We start from the raw sequence: 20781 nt of genomic DNA on the forward strand, positions 1-20781 counted from the left end.
CTGTATCGCACTTTTCAACTGCCAGCACTTTTCTGTATCATGACCTGGAGTACTAGAACAATACTCACAACTGACAGTATAGTCAAGATTCTTTGGAGGAGGATTTGGCAGTTTGGACTGTATCGGCCTTAGCATATCTAGCTGTTTTAGCTTGTGGAATAGACTGATGTATGATTCTCCCAACGGAGTAAAGGTTTTCTTTTTCTGCAACCTTTCACCCTTGAGTGCTTGACTAGGCCTGAAACTTGGTCCGGGAGTGTTTTGGTAGGCTCATGGACGTGGATAAGTATTTGGTAGGACAGGAGCACGCCATTGAGTGTAGACAGGAGGTTGGTTGTATGCTTGTGCATGGTAGACGGAAAAATGAGGTTCTGGTGGGGGATAGTAGTGTTGGGGTGGATTGTGGTGATAAGTTTGTTGGTGGGGTCGAGGTTGATTGTAGTGGTAAGGTGAACCTCTGGATCCAGACCAAGTTCTTGAATCAACCATTGCTTCTTCCTCTCTCTTCTTCTTCCTAATCCCTACTATGCCGCCCTGAATAGCCTGAGTAGTTGCTTTGATAGCCGAATAGCTCATGATTTTATTTGACTTGAGGCCTTCTTCTACCATGCCCCCCATCTTTACTACTTCGTTGAATGACTTTCCCCCAGTTGAGACCAAATGGCCATAGTAAGTAGGTTCCAAAGCCTGTAGGAAGTAATCTACCATCTCACTTTCCTTCATTGGGGGATCTATTCTTGCTGCTTGCTCCCTCCATCGGAAATCATATTCTCTGAAGCTTTCACTGTGCTTTTTCTCAAGTTTAGTCAAGGATAGTTGATCTGGAATGATCACAAGATTGTATTGGAAGTTATAAGCAAATGCTTGCGCCAGATCATCCCATGTGTACCATCTCCCATGGTCTTGGCGAGTATACTATTCCAATGTTGATCCACTTAAACTTTGACTGAAGTAAGCCATTAACAATTCATTTTTTCCTCCAGCTCCCCTCATCTTGTTGCAAAAACCCCTCAAGTGGGCTACTGGATCGTCGTGCCCGTTGTATAGATCGAACTTGGGCATCTTGAAACCTGTCGGTAATTGCACATTCGGGAACAGACATAGGTCCTTGTAGGCCACACTGACTTGCCCTCCCAACCCCCGCATATCTCTGAATGATTGTTCTAAGCTTTTAACTTTCCTGAACATATCCTCCTGTTCGGTATTTTTGACTGGTTTATCAGCTTCTATCGAGAGGTCAAAGTGAGGAGTATAGGAAAGGGTTTCTGGAGATTTGAAAGTGGGCTCCGAGGGGTAGTATTGGTTGTCCTAGGCCTGGAACATAGGCTCGCTAGGAGATTTGTGGAGTGTAGCTGGTGGAGATGGTATGAAGACAGGAGTTACTGGTGGATGCGGGTATGGAATCGGTTTAGGGGGTGGAGATTGTGGTGTATGAGAAGTGGTGCCCCGATAGTGTTGGTAAATGGGAAAACTCGGGGATAGATCGGTGGCAGGATGATCCTGAGTTTGAGCCGGTGGTGGAGTAAAGGTAGGGTTAGCCGGGTAGGCGGATGGCGGTTGTCCTTTAGCCTAGGCCTGATACATTTCGGCCATTTGTTGTTTTAATTTGTACATCTCTTCTTTTATGGCGTTAACGTCCAACTCTTCTCCTTCAATGACACTGGTGTCTATATTTGGGATAGACATGATTATTTCTCCTTTGGATCTGATTTGGTAGGGGTAGGTTGCCAGTATGCTTAAGTGTACTAACTTCTTGAATTCTGAATAATGACAACCAAACTTGTTAGTGATCAGAGTTTTAACAAATAGACAACCATACATAGGGATGCAATGCACCTAGGCAATTAGTCATTTATACCATATATTTGCTCGGTTGTTTGTGTCATCCCAACTTTTCCCGACCTTTCCCTTTTATTGTCACTCACGCCTATCCTTTATTTCCCTCCCCTTTTTTTCATTTTATTCTTTTCTTTTGGTTGTGGTCGAATCTTATGAAGATTGCCTACGTATCATGACCTTGCATGAATCAGACGGAGCGTAGTTCTGGTGGAAACAATTATTAATACTTTATTTATTTTTAACAAACGAAACAGTACAAAGACAGAAATGACATTACACTTGGACAATACTTTCAAAAAAATGGTTTAAAAGACTCAACATGGACTTAAATTAAACATGACTATTATATGAAAAGTTCCAACAACTATGACCACGCTTCACTCCACAATCTTTTGCTTTTAATCACTGGAACATCTGCTCACGGTGGGGCTTGACCCGACTGACCTCCTAGTGTACGGTACATTCTTTCTATCTCCATTGCAAGATGATGGGCAAAAGTAGTTGCATGCTCTAAAAACCTCTCATAATCCATCCCTTGGCAGTTCACATAACTTTGAGAGGTGTAAACAGCCAAATCATGGATTTGTGCTCTGAAGTCCTGGAGATTCTGGTCTTGGTTTTGTAACTGTTGTTGGCGAGTGGTGGTTATATCTCTTATCTGGCCCTCGCGATCTAAAGCCGACTCCAATTGAGCCCGAAGTCTGGCCTAATCAAGTCTTGCCTGTGTTCTTTTCCTGTCAATATCTGCATGCTGATGTTCTCTATTGTACCTTCTCATTTCTTCCAACTGTGCATGGAGTTGAGCTTCTGAATGTATCCAATGGTCCCTCTCTCTCTTGAATTGAGCCATTTCTTCTTCGAATCTCATTACTTGGCATTCCTTACTAGATTTGGCCTCCTCATTTAACTGTATGATTTTTTCCTTAGCTTTGTCTAACACCTTTTCAGTCTTTGTCAAGATGGAGTCATAATCTTGCATTTTTCCCATCAGATTGGCAATGATTTTCTGATCTTTCCAACTTCTCACTGGCGCTTCAGAGGCTTTCTTCATCTGTTGAAACCGAGCGCGGAGAGTTTTATTCTCGCTAATCAGACTCTTCTTTTCACCTTCTGCTTCTTGTGCTTGTAAGTCTCTCTTCAAATTGAGGTTCCTCAGGCTTTCTTCTAAGGCATGAATAGTTTCTTTGTACCCCCTTTTTTTTTCACCCCAAGCCAACCGTTCTTGGATTTTGTCATCAAAGGCTTGAACATGCGGTCTTTTTATGGGCCTTCTAGGATCAGGTTCTGGTGCATCATCCACACGGGATCTTTTATCAAACCACCTAGCATAACCCGGATTTATCTCACCTTTCGTAGGATCTGGAACTTGGGTATCATCTTTCAAGTATCGACAACCATTCATAATCCGCTGGATTAAAGCCTCAGGGAGAGTGGCTTCGGGGTGTAGCTCAATCACTTGCACACTCAAATCTTCATCATCACACACCACTTGGTGTCTCCCTAGCTGTCTTAGAATTCTCTATGGCGCATACGGCTGGACACTTCTTAAACCCAACAGCAACAAATAACTCTTTAAGGTTGACATGTATATCACCTCTCTTACCGGGAGTCATCCCAAAGATCACTCAATTTGACTTGCCATTAAAGATCTTAAATGGGATATCCAGGCTTCCACCCCTTCTGGAAATTTATAATCTTTTATTCTTTCTTCATAACTCTCAATAAAATTGTCCTTGCTCGGACCATACTGCATGAACTTGGGGTGATGTCGGAGATGTTCAGTCAACCACATTTGCAACAAAATATTGCAACCTTCGAAGAATTTTTCCACGGATTTACACAAAGTCAATACCCGATAAATGTCTGAGAGAATGATCGGGGCAAGAGTGTGATGTTCTTTGGTAGTGAGGACTTGTACGACTCTGGCTATGCGAATATCAATCGTCCGCTCTTTGTTTGGGAAGACCATGATTCCCAGAAAAGCCACCATGAAAGTGAAGCGATGGTGAATCTGCCAGGTGTCCTTGTTTTGTTTGTTAGTAAGGCCCTTTTTCATGAATTTCAAATCCATCTGGCTTTCCGAACCTTGAATATAGGAAGTTGAAAGAACAACACCCTTTGACAACGTTGCTTTTTCTGATTTGATTACTGATATTCAGAAGACCAAAGAATCGGTGTACTGAGGGAGCCTTTGGGAATATAAGATTCTGGTTTCTCAAATCTCCGTCAAAACCGGAATATCCAACTATTTCTTCTAATGTGGGAGTAAGCTCGAAATCAGATAAGCGAAAGACATTGTGAACAGGGTCCCAAAAAGTCACTAGTGCCGTAATCAAATCATCGCGTGGTTTAACCTTCATAATATCTGTGAGAGCTCCCAAATATTTAATGACCCATTTCTCACCATCTCCTCCTAACTCATACCACCACATCTGAAGCCTAAATAGAAACTCATCTACATTTGTGAACGGTGGGTTTTGGATGGTGCTCATTTTGTACCTGGGAGTGATTTTAATTAAAACAAAAAACAAAATCAAAACTCATTTTGAAAAAATCATTAATATTTCTAAAAAAATCATAAAAAAAATTTCGATGAAGAAAATTTAAAGACCGTGTTTGCTAACCGGCAAATTTTTTTATTTTTTATTTTTTGAAAAAAAAAATTCAAAAAAAAAAACGACCAAAGACGGCTGTTCTGGCAAAAACAACCTTTCGGGGCCCTTCTGGGGATATTTTGGAGAAGAATGGCATCGCCTTACTTATGACAACATAATGACATTTATGTACCCATATTTTTATTTATTTATTATCTATTTATTTTTATTATTATTTTTTTTAAAATAGTTGGGCCCGATATGGGTTGCCTACGTATCTCACATCTGACGAGAATCAAACTTACGTAGTTCGTAATAATAAAACTATTTTTAAAAGAAACGCAACATTTCCTTTTCTTTTCAAAATTTCGACAGAATTTCAACATATTTTGGAAATTATTTTTTTTTTCGAAAACAGACAATTTTCTTTCTCGGTTCTCAGATTGATTTTCCTTTTCTAACTTTTTCCTATAAGCTGGTCAACATGCAAATCCGAAACAAATGAATGCACAAGTAACAAGTAAGATGCATCAGGATGGTTTTTTCATTTCGGGTATACCTGTCATAGACAGACCCAACCCCTGTGTTGAGTCTCCGAAGTCAAATGCACATGATGCAAACAAATGTTCCTACTAGGGATCCGGCATGAAGCTGAGTTATTCTAAGTGTAAAACCTGGGGTATACCATTCTAGACCTGGCTTACCCAAGCAGACAGCTCGAGCCGAAGTGGGGGCAACGTACCGGAAGCACAAAAGTCTACCCGGCCTAGTTACTTGACCCAACTTCGTTCTATTTGGTATGACTTCTAACATAAAGGTGGGCCACGCGCACGTGTGCACCATAAATTCGGAAGACTCAGAAAGAAGAAGGGTTTCGTAACAATTTATATATACAGTTCAGATAATATCAAAGCGGTAAAAAGCAACATTTAGCACATTAAGCCCAAACATGTGAATAAACCAGATAATAAATAAAGCTAAATACAACAATTATTCTAAGCTCGAATTCTGAACCCTGAACCAGAGATTCTGGGTTCAGTCCCCAACAGAGTCCTCAGGGCTGTCACACCTCCTTTTTTTCCTACACCCCGGAAAGGGTATAAGGAAGTTTTTTTCCAACTTAAAGTGACAATCGAAACGGGATTCATTTATTATTAAAAATTCAGAGTCGCCACTTGGGATAATTTGTGGTGTCCCAAGTCACCGGTTCAAATCTCGAATCGAGGAAAAGATTGACTCTATTTTACAGTCCACGAACACAGAAATCCGGGTAAGGAATTCTGTTAACCCGGGAAGGTGTTAGGCATTCCCGAGTTTCGTGGTTCTAGCACGGTCGCTTTGATCATACTTGGCTTATTAAAATTGTTTAATTACTGACTTTAGATCCTATATGCATTTATCCTTTACCTCTTTTTTATTAAGAAAATTATCTTGAAACGGGTCACGCGTACGTGTACCTGTTTGTTTGGCGCATCAAAAATCATGTCACGCGAACGTGTCTACAATTAATAACACTTTATTATTATAAAAAAAAGTTTGGCCAAAGTTGCGCGTGCTTAAAGCAAACTACGAACATTTGTCATTTTTGTATGATTAAATGGTAGGCGGCACACTTCGGACTATATGAGCTAATTTAATTAATAACCTCCGAAAACTCATTTTTTTTATTTAGAAGGTTTGTTCGAAGTTGCGCGAACGCATACTCCGAATTGTTTTTTTAGAATTGTAATCATGTCACGCGAACGTGTACACAATCACAATTGTATTTTAAAGATTAAGATTGTTTTGCTCAACATTGCGCATACATGGGTCTTAATTCTGGAACCCGTAATCGTGCCACACACAACAGAAAAAGTTATTAAAAGGTTTTACGCCTGTCAAGTTCTTTCTCAACTTATTCATTCTTAGAGTTTAGCCCAATAGTCCTCTCTTTATTTCAATATCTACCCGATTAGCTCACAAAACAAACCAAATAATCATTCCAACAGGCACATCATAAGATATTGAATTTAGAAGCCCTTTGTGATCAAATCACTTCGAAATTGCCTAGGAGGAATTAACAACATATTTAGATTTGAGACCAAGAGAAGTCCATATCGTTAAGCGCACGAAATCATTAGCCGGATTACTAAAGCTCAAGATTTTTTGCATCAATATGTAGTACTTTAGACATGAGTAAGAATCAAAAATATATTTTTCTTCCTACTAATTAGCAACCATCAAATTAAAGGGCCATAATCATTCGCCCAATTGATATGATTATCTCTTTTAAAGAAACTAAACCAATTGGTTTGTAACATTGGGGAACTGGGCCGATCTTAAAACGGAATTGTACTAACCCCAACTAACAGTGAAGGAACCTATTTTGAAGCAAATAAAAGAAAACTCATGCATCAGGGCTTATCACTTTCATTTCTTGTTAATTTTAAAATTCTGGGCCCAAATTGAGCCCAAGAAGAAGGCCCAAATTCTTTAAAACCTCAGAACCAACACCAATTAGACTCGACACCGAGTCTGTATCGTGATCCGGCGATGGCTGAGCAGCAAAAGTTCAGATTGAACCTAAATAGCTAGTCATAACATACAAACAACTCCAAGATTTTGAAAATAGAAAACAATTAAGGATCCAATTATTGAGAAACTATATAGCATATGATTCTAAATTTTCAAGGCCCTAATTAACTTGAAATGCTGATTTTTTAAAATTTAATTAAACATCACGTGGACAAAACTTGTAGAATTTAAAACAACCAAATCTACTCAATTGACATGCAAGCAACAATAGATAACCAGTGAATAACTTTCAACATAACTAAACTAACTTGAATTTCCCCTAACACTGATAGTTGCCAAACCAGTACATTAGAATCTGGTTCCCTCATGAATTCCAGAAAATCATACTAAAGTTTTCAATATGATCCTTAGACATTTCAAACTCATTCAGGAGCAAATATAAACATAGAACATGTTTGCCAAATTCTTCGAACCATACTGATCTCAAATAAGCATCATACGTACATGTCCAATTACCTATACATACAACTATTGAATATGTATAGCAGAATCATACATACATGTCCAATTACCCATACAAATAACTACTGAACATACACAACATTAAATGTGCAAATGATAGCTTAGATAACCTCTAAAACTACATATTTATTACAGAATATTAAAGCAGTACGAGAAACAGGGGTAAACTAAGTTCAAATGCAGTCTGTATCCAATTAATATTCTATCTGATTTATATGTTCAACAATCAATCATCATTCAGGGGCTAAGAAGGTACCTGAGATTGAAGGGACAAAGAAATAAAGAAGGATCAACAATTTTTAAACAGCAGAAATCGACAGCACCAACAACACAGCCCCAGATTCAGCAAGTGAACCCAAAAAATTGATTTAAAACCCAATGGAATAGTAGTCTTTAACATAATTTGATCAAAACCTTCCAAAAAACTAGTATCAAACCAACTCAAATCCCATCACTGAACATTACTGTTTTCCAAAGCTTAAAAAAATCAGGAATTACTGAGGCTCAATGGTACAGCAGAGAGTTTTCAGCCGATTTATCAGATTCTTATTTCTAAAAAAATTCTGTATTTTTCAATACTTTCAGAATGTCAGAATGTTCTTCTCCTCTCTCAGTATTTCAGAATCTCTCTTGTCTTCTCTGTATTCAATCTCTCTCTCAGAATGTTTTAGCCTGCCTCTTCTATATCTTAAGCTCTATCTCTTTCTCTATCTCTATCTCTTACTCTATATCCCTCTCCTTCTTCTGATTTTCAGCTCCCTTAAATGGGGATTCAATTAGTGCATTTTCCACTATAACTTATCTTCTCCATTTTAAATTATCCACTCAAATTAGTGCTTTTAGTTAATTCAATAATGCAAATACTACCTTACCACTATTAGAGGCTTCTCAATTAGTGACCACTTGCATAAAACTTATAATAATCAATTCTTATTAACACAATTAAACAAGAATTTAAACCAAATTATTAAACTAATCCTAATTATTCTAACTAAACCAAGAATACGAAGGTCTTAGAGGTTACCATAATTAACAGAAGAAATCAAGAATTCATATGACATGAATAATAGCTAAAGAAGCTCATGAATAAACCAGACCAAATCGACGAACAATTTTTAGTTCGACACAGAAACTAAACTAAAAAAACAAATCGAATCCGACCAAACAACCCTTCTAAAAATAAAAGAAAGGAGTAGAGGAAGATAATAAAAAAAATAGAAAAACCTAAAATCATGACACCTACCTCCAAATGATTGAACCCCATCTTGAATTAGATATTCAATTTTTCAAATATGAAGCCGGAATAGACCTTAATCGAGTGTTCTCGACTGAGAACACACAACTAAGGTCGATTTCGACCTCAAACCTTCCAATATTTAACCGATTTGGAGTTTGGGATTTTAGGGTTCCTTTAAGATTCGAACAATTCTGGTGTCATTCGAAGGGTGTGAAGTGGGGATTTGGAAAGAGGGTAGTGAGATGGTTCTGGGGTATCGATTTGGGGCTGGTTGGGTAGGCTAGGGTTCGGGGTCCGATCTTCGATCCAAGATTCGAAGAGTTATGGGTGATTCGAGGAAAAGGGAGTGGGGATTCAGCATGAGGAGATGAAGGGGAATCGATGGTGTTAATTTGAAGTTGTGTGGGCCACCGGACCCGCCGTGAGGCGATTTCCGGTGGGCGGAGGGCGGTGGTGTGAGGCGGTGGGAGATAGGGGTGTCTCTGAAGAGAGACAAAGGATGGGGGGGGGGTTCTGAGAGGGGTAAGGGTTTGGGGAGGGGGTTGATATATTAAATGTTTGATTTAATTAGAGCCGTTGGATGGTTGGAAACCAACGGCTCCGATTAAATCATAAATGGGAACGGGGTCATTTTGGTTTCAACTGGGGCGGTCCGGGTGTGGGAACGGGTCGGGTTGTGGGTAAAGCTCTGGACCGTTCGATCAAATTAATTCAACAACCCAGATTAAAACATGTCCGAAACGATGTCGTTTGGTTTAGTCTGGTGATGGACCGGGTTGGGACGGGTTTGGGCCGGACTGGGGGGGGGGGGGTTTCAGGTGTATTTGATTTGGGCCTCTTGAATTAAATTGAATTTGGCCCAAATTTGACTTCCTTCTCTTTCATTAATTCTTTTTCTTTTCTTTTCTTCCTTTTTCTTTCAAAAATTAAAACTTAAAAATCCTAAATGAAATTATAAAAGACCTAAATTAGCTTAAAAATATTAATTAACTTTAAATAATACCTATCACAAATAATTAAACACTATATTAAAAGAAAATCACACAATTTGACCAAAATACAAAAGTATGTTAATTTTTTGTGAATTTTCATTTTTGTAAAACAGCTAATTATTAATTAATTCCAAAAATATAAAAATCAAATCTTAAATGCAAATGCTATATTTTTTGTATTTTTAATGCATTAATAAAATTAAACATGCACACAAACATATGCAAACAATCAGGAAAATCACATAATAATTCCTAAAAATAACACATAATTAAAGAAAAGACCTAATTTTGGGAATTCTTTTGAAGTAATTCGTATGAGGCAAAAATCACGTGCTCACACTCACTACTTCTTTTTTACTTCGTTGTTTCTCTTTTTCCTTTGACACACTTATAATCTTTTTACACATGAAAATAATTGATAATCGACTAAAATTTATAATAATTAATTATTGAAATATATTAAGTTAGTGTAAAAAATATTTACACTATCGCTAGCCAAACTTAATTGTAATGGTTAAGACACATAATAATTCAAACTCGTAATACTTTGATATAAAATGTGACATTTTAATTGTCATGTTATTTCCTACACGAAAGAGAGCTTTGGCGTAACTGGTAAAGTTGTTGTCATGTGATTATGGGGTCATGAATTCGAGCATCTTGCAGAGATGTAGGGTAAGACTGCGTACAATACACTATTGTGGTCCGACCTTTCCCAGAACCCTCGTATAGCGGGAGCTTAGTGCACAATGTTCCCTACATAGAATGGACAATGTTAGAAACTACAAGGGAGAAAAATATAGTTACCGAAGTTTCATGGGAGGTAAACGAAATTATCCAAAAACCCAAAATAGATAAAATAAAAAGGCGAAAGAGTTTTTCTTTTTTTTAAAATAAAAAAAAATCCTAATCATGGCAGTTGCAGCCGCCGTACACGGCGGTTATCTTCCCTCCAAATTCCGCAGTATCTCTGGAAAAACAGTCTCACAAAGCAAACCAACGCCGCCGCCACTATTCATTTCCACAAACCCTAACGATGTAATCCCTAATCACCTTAAAAACCTCTATTCTTTATGTAACCATTCATGTCACCGTTTTCCAAAACTGAACTCAGAAGGTAGAGTCGAGCCAGTGGATCTAAACAAGCTTCGAAAAGCGTTACATCATAGTTATATCGTCGTTTCGGTCTTTACCCGACCCGTCTTTGTACCCGGTTTGGTACCCGAATTGGCTCCGAGTTTAACGGGTATTGGTGGAGATTGGATTGGAAAAGTGGTGCCTGTGACACCGAGTAATGGAGAATTGGTTGGTTTTGGACGTGCTGTTTCTGATTCTGGATTGACAGCTGCTATCTATGATGTTATGGTCAGATTAATAGTTGAGATGCAATTGTGTTTTATATTTTTTGTGAATTGGTTGAATATTTTGCTTGCAGTTTAATAAAAAGAAGATCTTTATCTGGAATATACATGTTTAATTAAGCAACATTTATCTAGTACTGAAAACAAAATCTCCCCTGGTAGAAGGAGGAATGGTTGCAGTAATTTGATGGATAGAATAGGTGTATCTTAACTAGTTTGGGATTGAGATGCATCTCCATTAAAATTTGTTGATATGTATCCTTGTGAATATGAAAAAGGCTACATTTATTTTGGTTTATTCTCTATTATCGTTATATCTCTATTAATGTCGAGGCTCGAAAAAGAAAAATAGGTAAAATATAGCGGGAGTGACATACGTGCAGGATGCAACCCGCCCTTTTACCTTTCACTTGAACATATCTCCTTCCCAAAATGTATCAGTGTTTACCCTCTCACAAAGAAGCAGAAATATGACAACAATAAACAGTCTACCATTTAATGTTAAAAGGTTTGTGTTCTTTTTATTTTTATTTTACCAATTGTTTAATTGGATAAACATATGCCTTTAGACAACATATTGAATCTGTTAATTTGCCCTTTTTTTTTATTTCTAATCGTTGGGTGAATATATTCATTTATTTAGCAAGTAATTCTTTCTTGTGTTCGAGTTTGGTTTTATTTTTCAATATGTAACTTTATAACTTTATATATGTTTATTGGTTATTATTTTGGTACATACAAATTGTTTATATGTTTTTTGCTTTTAAAAGTTTAATGAGTAACTTTGAGAAAAACGAATCTGATATTGCACTAGAAGAAGTTCTACAAAATAAGTCTTAAAGGTAAGTTGATTATGAGCTTAAACTTGGGCTTGAATTTAATAGTGATGATGATACAATTAACTTTTATCACAAGTATGCAAGAAGGGTTGGATATACTACATGAAAAGTACGTGAACACGAACAAGAAACTACGTTAGGTAACGTCAAGAAAGATTACGTGTTTCAAGGAGACGGTAACATGTGAACCATTATGTTGGAACAATAAAGTAATTATGTTCTCATTCTCAAAATAAAAAAAATATGTCCTACATAAACCTTAGTAATTTGAGACTTTCCGAACTGTAAACACATAACAAATTGTGAGCTTGGCATTCAATTCTAGCTTCTTTTCGTGGGTTTATAGCTTGTTTTTTTCATTTATCATTTCCACAAAAACCTTCTCTGAAACATGTAATCTTTCTTGGCTTTACATAACGTAATTTCTTATTTGTGTTCACATACTCTTTACACGTACTATAACCAGCCCTTGCATATTCGTTATAAGATTAATTGCATTCTCATTGCTGTCAGACTCTAGGCCAAGTTTAGACTCAAGATCACATACTCTCCAGATTTATTTTGTAAAACTTCTTCAGGTGCAGTATCATACATGCTTTTCTCTCCAAGAGAAAAAGAAAAGGCAGATTAATACTCTGTACTTTGCAGTACCAATATATCTAACTAATAAGCATATACAAAGACGCATATTGAATTGTAAAACCAAACTCAAGCTCAAGAAATTTACTAAATCCCAGCGACAGAAGAAAAGGAAATTAATAGATTCAATGTATTTTCTGAAGACATAGTCATATTTAATTCAGTTAAAAATTGATAAAAGTTATGTAATAGTTAAACAAAGAAGACAATCCTTTCAACCGTCAATGGTTTGACTTTTTGTTGTGCTGGTTTCTGCTTTCTTGGAAAAGGGTAACTAATGATTTCTTCTGAGAGGGGATATATTCAAAAGAAAGGTAAAAGGCGGGTTGCATCTCACATGTATGTCATGCTCCCACCAGATATTTACCTTTTTTGCCAGCCTTAACATTAATAGAGATTTAACCATAATAGAGATAAACCTTTAAAATTTCAAGGACACCTGTCATCTATCTAAAGTTGCATTGACAACTATTGGAGCAAATTTTAATATAGCGGACTGGCTCCCCATTTGAAGGGTACTTAGGGAATGCCTCAAGGTTCATGAAAAAAACAGTAACAACTAAAACATTATCCTTTAGGGGGGGAATCCTTTTCATGTAGAAATTTATCTAACCAAAGTTTAGCGTTTACTTCTCCTTTTATTCCCTTTATATATAATCCAATACCGTGGAGTATTTCTAATCCATCGGGTATTCATGTGATTCTGCTTCAGTGATTTGCAGGTCATTCCTTCACTTCGAAGAAGAGGCATTGGCAGGAAGATAGTTCAAAGGATGTTAAGGTTACCATTTTTTCCTTTATATTCTGATTGGCACATAGGAGGGTGATACAGCCTATAAGCAGTGGGTGCATGTTACATATATTGCTTTTTTATCCTGGATCCACTTTTATGTATAGGATGTTTCATACTGGAACATTAACCCTCTCTTCCACACCTAAACAAATAAGGACGATTCTCCTTCCTTCTTCCTCCTAGGCCGCAATAATTGAAGCTTATTGTTTCATTTTGGCGATCCATGTGCTAGTCTTTATAGATATTTGTTGGTTGCACGAGTTCTCTTTTTACCCTGTTAATCGATGTTCATGGAGCTCAATTTGCTTGCAGGATTCTTGTGAACAGAGACATTTATGACATAGCAGCCCTCTGCTCTGATCAAGAGAAGTAAGTTCATTTCTCTTAAGGCAACAAAACTACACTTCATTGGCAGTTTATGTTTGTTTATTTCCTTAAAATTTATTATGCTGAAATAAAAGACTCTGCCTTGGATTCATCCAAGCTATCTCTATGATGGAATAAGAGATATTTGTGTAGGGTCAATTTTTTTAGCATGCTTTATGTTAATTGTTGCATGAATATATGAGCTAGCAATTCTGGCGTACAAAGGGGATATTGTTGTGAAACAGATGCTGAACCTTTACGCTAAAATTATTTAGTCAGAAAGTGAATTAATTTGTTGGATTGAGTTTTCTGAAAAAAGAAGAACAATTTGGTTTGAGTGTTAGTCATGTTAGTATGTTTAATTTAGGACCTATGTTCTTCAAGGGTCTTTCAGTTTTGTCAGAGATTTGTATGCTGGTAGAAAATACAGAGACTTCTTTTACTTTTATTTTGTTTAGTATGGACTGATATGAGTTCAAATGTAGCAACATGGTCAGTAGGATCCGTATAGTCGACCCTAACTTGTTTGGGATTGAGGCATAGTTGTTGTTGTTGGGAAGTGAATTGATTAAAATTCTTTTTCATCTTTGTCCATGTTGGAGCTTTTCATCTGATAAATTATCCTATATGTTCATGTATAGTCAAGAAAATCTTCTCTGCTGTTACTTTGAAAGAGAAACCTCTACACTTGTAACTTTTGGCCATATAATTCCCAGGCCTTTTTTTAGAGCATGTGGATTTGGAGATGATGTACTGGCCTCCACTACAATGATGTATACCAGGTCTGCTTCTGCTGATTCAGAGGATGAGCAGATTGTAAAATATGCAGGTAGAAAGTTATTACTAGCTCCTTCACTAAGAGGAAATCTTAAAACATAATCTCTCTATTTTCATGATCAAGTAATGCCCAATGCAGTCGAAATTTCTTCCTGTAACTTCCATGAGACTACAATTGCGAATGTCGTTATCGTGTTGTATATCAGTGAGTTTCATTTGAACAGCTTCCTTGCCCTCCCTCTTCCTGTGTTATTGTTAGTAATTTATATTTCACAAGCCACATTTATAGATTGTCTTGCCCTATCCAAGAGTGCAAAGTCAAAGTTGGACAGAAGAAAAAGTGGAGAAACTAAAGCTGGAAGGTGGTGCTTACTGCTTATTGTGTAGGGCTGAGTCATTTTAGATCTGTTAATTTTCAGGTGTTGTAATACATGGTGTACAGTAGAATCTCTATTCTTAGGTGGATTATGGACTACTATTGTAATTGCAGTACAGGCTTTTTACGAATAGATAATGCACTTCCTTGTGGACCCTGAATTCATTTTTTTCTCGCAATCTTTTGACTATTATTCTGATTCCTGTCTAGGTGAGATGGAAATTTGAGCCATCATATAGGGAAAAGTTGACAGAGATTAGTCTTAAACTGAAAATAATTTAAAGTGATTTAGCATAAACTGAAAATATTCTTCAGAGAATGCAAATCCAGTTGGAAAACCAAGCTCCTGATGCATGTTACCACTTGAATCAGATCTCTATGATTTAGTCTTCCACGTCGATGTTTACTGTAGATCATGTTTTTGTCAGAGAAAATCTCCTGGGGACTGTGACTTTGATTAGGAAAAAATCTGGTCAAGTGCTTGGAGAATTCTGAGGTTTCGAAGACAATTGAAGAAGTGGGAAGCTTCAATTGTGGGAAAAGAACTTGTGAAAATCTCAGGGATTTGTTCTCTCAATTAGCATTTGAGGAAAGGGTAGAACCAAGTTCATATGCAGGCACAGGTATGCCTTTAAGCAAGCTTTTACCTCAGAATCATCATGAATTTGAGTAGTCTCTTTTTCCATTGATTATTTTTTGTGGTCATTGATCAGCCTTTCCTATGTGCTTACTCCTTGTTGATCAGTATTTCCTATGTGCTTATGCACGTTATATCACGAGTTAATTTTAAACTGAAAAACGCCAAACGTGCGTGCAGCCTTCATAGTCGAGATATAGGCCAGAAACAAGTCGCACATTGTTGTCATGATGAAGTTGCAACAGATCACCAACAAGTGGTGTGGTGGAATAGTAAGTATTCCTTCATCCTTAATCAGAGGTCTCGGGTTCGGGCCTTGAGTATGGAGTTGCCATATACTTTTTAATGATCATCTTGAATTCCTGATGCGTTATCTAACCCACTGCTTTACTTATGGATGACATCACTGCAAACAACAACAATTTAATTGCACACGTCATAAATAAATCAATCTGGAACCAACGTCTATGCAAAAAATTCATTGTCTTAACCGCTGCCTTCCACGTGGCACCAACCCATTTCCTCCTCTGCCCCTCTATATAAGATCCTTCAAATCACAAGTACACAACCTTTGAATACCTCAAAAACCTCTGAACAAAAACATTTCTTTGTTAATTTGATAGCTATGGACTTTTGTCTTCCTAACGCCAAAGCTAAAGTGCACCCTTTTTCTTCACCTAATTCTAATTTTCTTACACCTTTTTTCAAGATTTCTTCAGTTCAGCCATTGGATAATGGGAAATTGCGTAGATTATCAAAGTTGAAGTGTGTAAAAGAAAGCTCAGGTTCAAAGTTGGAGTGGAAAATAGAGGATGAAATGGATATGGAAAAAGAATTGGTTGGAATGAAGAGATTGAAAGAAAAGTGTAAAGGGATAAGTGGAATAGTTGAATTATTGGAGTGTTTAGAAAGAGAAGCAATTATGGGTGAAGATGAAGGGAAAGAACCAACAGATTACAATAGGAGGGCTCAGATATTTGATAAGAATTCTAGAGTTTTCCAAGCTCTTAAAGAAAGAAATATGTCTAGTAGTACTAGTTGCATGTGATTCTTGACTCTTGTCCACATGTGTATACATAGATTGGGAAAAGTTGGGGGTGGGTATAGTAGGATGACAATATTGGATTTGTAATTAGGAAAGAATAAAGGTGGAAAAAAAATGTGAAAAGCCAAGCAACAATGGTTCTATCTATGATTTCTAGTCCATGTATCTTTGAGGTGTTAACATCTACTAAGATAGAAAAGAGTTGATTATGGTGTATGCTACTTTGTATTTAGGTCTATTCTGTTTTATTGAAATGTGTGTGCTTGAATATGGTTTCTGAAAATAGAACAGTTAGTTTACTACCATTACGGGTGGCATCGGTCGATTTGTTTCGGTTGTGAGTGTTATCGATTTGGCATATCGGTTTATAAATATGCTAAAAAACCAATAACCGAACCAATAAAATATCAGTTATCGATTATCGATCGTTATCGGTTCGGTTATCGATTTACCCGATAAGATAACTCAATCTAGATTCTAGAGGGAAGAAGTAATGAAGGATAATGTGTACCGTATAAAGAATATGATAAAACTTTTTTTACTGTTGTAAACCCTCTCAAAGAATATGATAAACCTTACAATATTGTTTCTCTATGTGTTAGAATGACAAATTTGGGAGGGCCACAACAGTAGTAAATAGTAGTAAATAGAGAATTGGGAGAATTGAAAAATTTATATACCTAAGGATAAAATCATATTTTTATAAAGTTTATTGGATTATCGGTTAAACCGTTATAAAATTGGGCAAATTAAGACCCGAGCCGATAATCCAATAATAAAATAACACTAAATCGTTACTGAACCGTTAACCCAATTCCGATACCAATAATCCAATAAGTTTTTTTCGGTTCGGACTATCAATTTTACCCAAACATATGCCCAGCTCTAACTATAATTGTGATAATGGCTGTCGAGCAAAATGGTAAAAGAGGAAAAAGTTTAGGGTGAGAATCCAACAACATTCCTAACAGATTTGCATACTCTATAAATTCCAGACACAGCAGGACAGAATCTGAAAATGAAATTTCTCCTACTGTCAGAAGAATCTGAATGAATTTGGAATAACTTTGCAGGAAAATCAACTGATAATAATCTACTGGAAAGAAAATATCCATAGTTGCCCACAAATGCATCTTCAATTTATAATTATTTCTTTCCAATACAACTGCATTTTCTGTAGAGCAATTTTTTTAGCCTAGAAATGAGGAAAAAAATACAATGTCATAACATCTCGCACAATAAACTATCTCAGCGATCCTGTGCAGGCATAATGAGATTGCCTCCAAGAAGAAAATGAAAAAATGAACTAGGAACTACATCAAGGTTAAGAGAGGGTGCCTATGAAGCTCACAATGTGATACCAGTAAGTGATAAATGGATACTGGCTCAAATTTAACAGAACTTCCAGCGATTTTGGCAGTTCACGCATGTCACGTACGTGGTCATAGGTTCATCTGCACTCCGTGTTTGCATCTGATAGTAGGTGCACTGATTCTTTCTACACCTACCACACTTGAACTTATCGGTACTAGCCTGTGCAGGAAGCCCACGTTCACTATTGAATAACGCTTTCTCTTTAATTTTCTCATTCTGCTTTTGCCTTTCTTCACTTGCCATTTCTTCTGGTGTCAGTTCAGTAATACTACGAGGAGGAATCTGTCCTATAAGGACTTTTCTCCGGAAATCTGGATTGTTTGGATCCTTGATATTGAACATTATAGACCTATACTTGAACTTCTGGGCACCATTAGATCTACCCCACTTCTCAAACATTGCAGTCTCTACTTGAACTGCAACTTTTTAGTGGTCACATGCATTTACCTCATCCCTCAAATCGTCATCTACTTCGCCTGAGACTTTGCATAAAGCCTCTGCAAGGAGTTCCCGAACTTTGTCCCTCACGGAGTCCTTGCAATAAATTAGAGCGCCCAACTTTGGCGGAGCAACACTTGCCACATTAGAGCTCAATTTCCCATCTTTTGATATCTTCTCAACTTTTATGCTATCAGAAACAGTTCTCTTTTCAGTCTTCACAGCATTAACAGTAAACGAACTTTCTGACTTCACTACATTGTCAGATTTTGAGGTCATCCTCTCAACTTTTACATTATCAACCCTTGACACCTTTTCAACCTTCACCAGATTGGCTATCTGAGATTTAGTGGCTTCATTAGCAGTAGCACCAGGACATTCATCTTTCACGGATTCCCCATTTACTCCATTGCTGTTCTTATTTTTCAAAGTTTCTCTTACGATTATATTTTTCCAGTTCTGAACCACATCAGATGCCAAAGCCTGGATCTTCTCCCTCGGATGTTTTGTCAACTGCCGAAGACGTTTACCCACCTGAAACATGTTTCCTTAAGTCAAATACAGGAAAGGGATCATAGGCTTCTCACTAGCATCAAGTGATAGGCTGTCATAGTAAACAATAAGCATAACATTGTTTGTAAAAATGGTGTTTTGCTGGAAAATTGATTGTAAGAGGTTTGCAAATTATACTTTCAGTGTTTCAAATTTGTTTGTTTGCAAAGCTTTTTTGAATATTTATCTTCCAACTTCAGAGAATGAATTTTAACTTCTTTCAAAAAGAAGCATTTTTGCCAACCAAACACCACTCTGAGACATCTTGCTTTTTTAGCAAAAGAAATAGCAATGGTAACCTTCTAACTTGCACACCCCTTAACTAATCTACCAGTTTCTGCTAACTCCTACCAGGAGAGGTATAGATAACTCTGTCCAAAGACTTAGAAAAATGGGAAGAAACTAGTGTTTTCTGACTTCGCTAGGACTTGAACCCTAATCTCCCGTGGATTGTTCCAACTTTATTGACCACTAGGTGTGTGACATATTCTATATGTATTTATCAGTTCACAAAAAATTTCAAATCACTTCAAATTTTTTCAAAGTTTGATACAACTGCAAGCCTTTTCCAATAAAGAAAAGTTAAATGTACACGACAAGCAGAAGCTTGTTTATCAAAAATCACGCACGCATAATAAAAATTACCTTCTAAATAAATTAAACAATTAAAATCAAAAACGCAAAGAAAAAACGTATTGTTACCTGTGTAGATACGAGGACTTGATAATTGACAGGAAACTTTTTAAGCTGCTTCAAAACGTCAACGCACCTACTCTCCTCCGGCGACGAATCTGCACCGCCGTCGACGGCAGCTGCATCGGCGGCTCGCTTTACCGTCTCAAACAGCTCAATTAGCTCCTTCTCCATACTTTTTTCTCCACTGTACAATCAAATCAAAATTAATTAACAAAAATTACAAATTCCACATGCACATACACAGAAATTCCAAAAAAAGAAGTAACTGTTAAAGAACTGTTAACAAATTCTACGAATGAGAAGACGAAATTAAACCTGCCGCTGTGAAATTTGACGGCCGAATAGAACCCTAGCTTTGATGTGGGAGCTGGAGGAGTTTTTGAGTTTTACGACTTTGTTCTAGGAGAGGGAATAGATAAAAGAGGTTGTTTGCGGCACGTGTGAGTGATCGGACGGCAGTGATGAGGAGAACGATGTATGATCAGACGGTGTAGAATTAATAGGCGTGTTTTGAAATTTGGGGAAAACTCGGAAATTGGGAGAAACAATACGCACGTGACTTCCAGAAAATTTCGACCAATGTGTTTTATATAAGGTGAATGGTCCTTAGGGGTCGTTTGGTAGGGTGTACGAAAGCAGTACGGATTAAGGCCTATTAGTAATGCAAAAATTATTTATTATTTATTATTTGGTGTGATATATTAAAAATCAAAATGCATCCCATGTTTTTAAAGAAAGTTAGTTTTTTACAAAAATACCTTTTATATTCTTTAGTTTTAAGGGATTTTAAGTATAATTTTTCTTTAATCATGCTAATGTATGCATTAATAGTTTTTGTATTGCTAATACCATGGTTTGTTATGTACTCCTTCCGTTCACTTTTACTTATCCACGATTGACTTTGCACACCCCTTAAGAAATAATAAATATAGTGTATAATTTACCATGATAGTCATATTAATTAGTGTATTGTCTTAATGGATTTGGAAAATAATTTGGAATAAGTAATTAATGCTAAGGGCAAAACAGGAAAAATAAATTATTTTTTTCTTGATATGTGAAAGTGGACAAGTAAAAGTAAAAATCTATTTTTGGAATAGTGGACGGAGGGAGTATTAGTTATACATAGAAAAATATCAAATAGGTTGTATAACTAATACTTGCATTAGTAATATATTATACATGGGTTG

The 20781-nt window shown here is 36.8% G+C and overlaps 3 protein-coding genes across 4 annotated transcripts; 1 reads left to right on the top strand and 2 right to left on the bottom strand.

The window, feature by feature from the left end:
• The first annotated feature begins 10572 nt into the window (after positions 1-10572).
• Positions 10573-16113, top strand: LOC107775589 (GCN5-related N-acetyltransferase 3, chloroplastic). Of its 2 annotated transcripts, XM_016595339.2 has the most exons (6): positions 10573-11063; positions 13260-13318; positions 13643-13699; positions 14413-14525; positions 15278-15472; positions 15667-16113. In XM_016595339.2, exons 1-5 carry the CDS (start codon positions 10611-10613, stop codon positions 15298-15300), a joined length of 705 nt encoding a protein of 234 aa, XP_016450825.1. In that variant the 5' UTR covers positions 10573-10610; the 3' UTR covers positions 15301-15472; positions 15667-16113. The 2 variants fall into 2 exon arrangements, with proteins under 2 accessions (XP_016450825.1, XP_016450824.1); XM_016595338.2 differs by lacking the exons at positions 15278-15472; positions 15667-16113 and having other exon boundaries at positions 10575-11063; positions 14413-15010.
• A 1357-nt stretch (positions 16114-17470) lies between these two features.
• Positions 17471-18304, bottom strand: LOC142166126 (transcription elongation factor TFIIS-like). The gene is made up of 2 exons (XM_075224548.1): positions 18040-18304; positions 17471-17577 (listed from the first exon to the last, which is right to left on the bottom strand). The coding sequence occupies exons 1-2, from the start codon at positions 18302-18304 to the stop codon at positions 17471-17473; spliced, it is 372 nt and encodes a 123-aa protein (XP_075080649.1).
• On the bottom strand, positions 17649-20150 carry LOC107775588 (transcription elongation factor TFIIS-like). The gene is made up of 3 exons (XM_016595337.2): positions 19907-20150; positions 19598-19775; positions 17649-18877 (listed from the first exon to the last, which is right to left on the bottom strand). Exons 2-3 carry the CDS (start codon positions 19760-19762, stop codon positions 18332-18334), a joined length of 711 nt encoding a protein of 236 aa, XP_016450823.2. The 5' UTR covers positions 19763-19775; positions 19907-20150; the 3' UTR covers positions 17649-18331.
• Positions 20151-20781: the final 631 nt, after the last annotated feature.

The sequence above is a fragment of the Nicotiana tabacum genome, chromosome 11 (assembly GCF_000715075.1).
Source record: "Nicotiana tabacum cultivar K326 chromosome 11, ASM71507v2, whole genome shotgun sequence".
NCBI classification, from domain to species: Eukaryota; Viridiplantae; Streptophyta; class Magnoliopsida; order Solanales; family Solanaceae; genus Nicotiana; species Nicotiana tabacum.